The sequence below is a fragment of the Acyrthosiphon pisum genome, unplaced genomic scaffold, assembly GCF_005508785.2.
Source record: "Acyrthosiphon pisum isolate AL4f unplaced genomic scaffold, pea_aphid_22Mar2018_4r6ur Scaffold_21326;HRSCAF=23647, whole genome shotgun sequence".
In the NCBI taxonomy this organism is placed as follows: Eukaryota; Metazoa; Arthropoda; class Insecta; order Hemiptera; family Aphididae; genus Acyrthosiphon; species Acyrthosiphon pisum.
In genome coordinates this window covers 3,272-7,125 of record NW_021770781.1, presented here as the reverse complement: position 1 = coordinate 7,125, position 3,854 = coordinate 3,272, and the positions used below count along the sequence as shown (strand labels likewise).

The window sequence follows — 3,854 nt, the reverse complement described above, 5'->3', positions numbered from 1 at the left end:
CAGTCAACACATATTCAAATCCACAGTTCTCTATTAAATATTTTGAAAGGTCAATAGTTGACTGAAGAGTAACTCTTAAACCTTGAGCAGTTGATATAGTCAAAAAGTCTTCAGCTTTTATATTTCCCATATTCATCTCATTCTCCCAGCCGTTGATGTATGAAATTGCATCTTGAAAGTTCTGAAAACCAAAAAATATTTATAACTACATAACACAATGTTTAAAATTCATCATGGGTAAATTCATGTAAAGTTATAATTTATTAAAGTTCCAAACATAAGAGATCATTATTACCTGAAAGCCTTCGCTATCTATTTTTAACCCTTGCCATGGAAGATTTCTATTAAAGTTATCGAATAAACTGTTCCAGAATTCAGTAAACTTTGCAGTTTCTTCAGAACCTTTCAAAGTAAGCACACCTTTGTTTTTATAATATTTCATAGCTTGTGCCATGCTTGAGCTTAAAACCTGTAATATAAATATAATGTAACAAAACATTATAAAGATAATTTTATGGATAGATTTATTGATATTGATGGTTTATAATTCTGATCATAATTAAACCTGAGTACAAAGGCGAACGCGCATTTTCGCCATGGGTGTCAAGTGTAAATGATGTGGTGTTATTTTAGGAATTATTCTTAAATTTCCAGGATTTTTAATATCCTCTTTATACACTTCTTCAAAATATTTCCAGACTATTTGATTTGATTGGGAATTTAGCTGAAAATACAGTACAAAAAAACATATATACCATTTGTATACAGAGTATTATTTAAGTAATTGTTAAACAACAATTTAAAAAAAAAATAACTTACTTGTAAACATTTGTTGTTGTATAAACGGTTACGTACACATTTAAATAAATGGACAAAATCAGAAAAAGCATACACCTTCCTTTTTGGATCACATGGATGTTGAAAATAATTTCTCAAATTATTTTTGGAACTATCTATTCCAAGTTCTTTCCACATCTTACGGTTGGTAGTTGCACCATCACAGATAATGCCATCAACAAATATACCAATATTTTCTAGGGAACCAATAGCTCTCAAAACTAGTTGTGCTATCATAACACCTAATCAATGTAAATGTAGGTAATACAAATAACTTATTTTTTGTTTAACAAGTAAATAATATTATAATGTATTAATTACCTTTGACTTCACCTTTAGAGGCAAAGCAGCCAATAGTTTGGTAAAAGTTTGAACTTAATGACTGCCACATGAATACCAGTGCATGATCTGCATACTCCTTGTGGTGATCTGAATTATCTTCATTGCCAAAATCTTCAAGTCCTCTGTAGGTAAGGTTGGATGAATTAACTGCTAAGCTTTTCCGAAGACTGATCGAGTCAAAAAGTAATACTCCATGTTTAGCCATTTCAGTCATTTGGCTAACTTTTTTCTGCAAAAGACTTAAAAAATCTTGATCAAAGCCACATGTTGTTTTAATTGAAGACAAATATTTCCTGACTGTTTTAGGATGAGGCAATGGTAACAATGCAGTAGATCTTATATATTTGTAAGCTGTTGGTGATCGAATATTAAACAATAAACATAGCATTAGCCAGTTTTCACTGTAACGGCGATTTCTAGGATTTTTTACTTTTGCTGCAGCAAAACATTCCATTATGAGACTTTTCTGAGACTCATTGATATTTAATTTCTTTAACTTATCTTCAATAGAACCACTGTAATCTGACATTTCATTTTGAACTAAATCCAATTCTTTTTGTAGTGATATAATTTTTTTGTTTTTTCTTACAACTGTTCTACGATTATTGTTTGCTCTTTTTCTTACAATATCAATTTTTTTTTTCTTGGTAGGAGTAACTTCTAATTTTTGTTCACAGCCTGATGCTTTCCTTTTGTTTCTAAGTCTAAGAATATTTTTTAAACATTTGCATTTTGGACAACAATTTGATTTAGTCTTTATTATGGCCTCACATTCATTATGCCTTAAAAGACCAACCGAAGAAGTAGTGCATAATGCTTCAGAAAATATTGGAAATTGTTTAGCTGAAGGCCCACCTTGACAAACTAAAATTAATTCAAAAGTTTTGATATTATCATTGAACTGAGTGACACTTTTGCCAGGTGTAATACCAAGTTCATCAGACCCAAATTGTTGACCATTAATCCAAAAAGATACTTGACAATCTTTATTGACTTTTATACATTTCTCTACAGTAGGAACTTCACCTACTCCATTTAAAGTAGCTATACAAAATTCTTCTTTTTTATCACATGCTATTAGTATCCATGGAGTGGGACATTGAAACAACTCTGGTTGGTTTAAATCATGAAACAAATTGTCTGAAAAAAAATATAGTTTATTAGTGTGATAAATGTTGTAATACATAATATGTAAATACTAATATTGAGTTTGAAATCCTACCTTCTACAGGTAATTCAGCTTTGGATGATGCATTATGATCTCTGTCCAATGATTTACTGATATTCATATCACAAACAGTTGCTAAATACATAAATAAAGGAATACATATACTATAATATACCAACTTACATAATTTATATTTATTTCAACTTATGAACTAAATTTAAAGCTATATTAAAATATAACTTAACATTTTATTTTTAAATAATTTAATTTTACTTGATGTAAATTTTTATTAAATACTACTTAATATTGAATATAATAACTAACTGTTATAAAATTAACTAATTTTTTTGTAAGTTACCTTGACGAAGACATGGTGGTTTTCTTGGTTGTTTATTTGGTTTAGATAGGTAACTTGGACCAGGAAATATTGAAGGTACTGCTCCTTCTCTTAATCGGCATCTTGTATATTGAATCTAATAATATCAAGAAAAAAATATGTAATAAAACCTAATATATTTTATATTTATTAAGAGTTAAAGTTAATATTATTTCTCAATCAAAATAGTACCTAGGTACATAAAATGATATTACAAAAATATGAACAATAAAAAATTAATATAATTTATAATACCTAGTACCTAATAGAAAATGAAAACATATGTACCTTTATTCCGCCAGACTCCCAATACCATACTATGTCTTCCTCGGAAAAATGTTTGGAACAAACGTAGGTCTTGTCGTTTACAACAAAGTTTTTCCTTGGAATAGCTTTTTGCCATCTTTGCCGTAAACCAGTATCTTTTGGTGCGGAAAACTGTAACACCTTTTCTGTGTTGCTTTTGTAGCCTGAAGTACATCCAACTACACAACACTTAGCCACCATGGCAATAAAACTATATACCTACTACCAATTAAGTAATGACAAAAATACAGAATAATATTGTCGAAATTCGAAAATTATTTTGTTAATCTTTGTCATGCATTATGAATATACTCATGTTATCTCCAGGTTAGGTGTCGGTTGTGTTCTTATCACCTTTTTACGGTCTACAATAATTGCTGAATGATTTTAATTCGTAATTTTAGTCGTTTGGACGATATAACGAATTTGAATAAAAAAATCTTCGATTTCCCAGTACATACAAATGTAAACATAGGCCCACTGACTACTAGCGCTAATAGTTCCCTACGGTCACCGCATAGACCACCCGTCTGCATTAGCATCATAGTGGCGTGCGCCAACCTGTGTAGATAACCGTGCTAGGGAAGTAATATTAGAATATAGCTATCACGCCACTAGTACGTCATTGGTAGAACCCACATAAATACGGTTAGAGCGCCTACCATTACTTAGAAGATAGCCCTCGTCGTAGGTCTAACAAGCTTACGACAGTGCTTATAATTATTGTGTATTTGAATTTGTAATAATAAATTGTTAAATTATTGTTATCTTTAAAAAGTCTAAAGTGTTTATAATTATCACCTATCTTTCTCATCAACGACTCAA

General features: G+C 30.1%; 1 protein-coding gene across 1 annotated transcript; it reads right to left on the bottom strand.

Annotated features, from left to right (window-relative positions):
• Positions 1 to 2,640: 2,640 nt before the first annotated feature.
• On the bottom strand, positions 2,641 to 3,599 carry LOC115034860 (THAP domain-containing protein 2-like). Its single transcript, XM_029492358.1, has 2 exons — positions 3,012 to 3,599; positions 2,641 to 2,820 (listed from the first exon to the last, which is right to left on the bottom strand). Exons 1-2 carry the CDS (start codon positions 3,228 to 3,230, stop codon positions 2,686 to 2,688), a joined length of 354 nt encoding a protein of 117 aa, XP_029348218.1. The 5' UTR covers positions 3,231 to 3,599; the 3' UTR covers positions 2,641 to 2,685.
• Positions 3,600 to 3,854: the final 255 nt, after the last annotated feature.

Excerpts from the sequence above, each read along its gene's own strand:
- LOC115034860 (XM_029492358.1), bottom strand. The coding sequence starts at position 3,230 with ATGGTGGCTAAGTGTTGTGTAGTTGGATGTACTTCAGGCTACAAAAGC. Across the intron at positions 2,821-3,011 it reads GGGAGTCTGGCGGAATAAAG|ATTCAATATACAAGATGCCG; the intron begins GTACATATGTTT and ends TGATATTATTAG.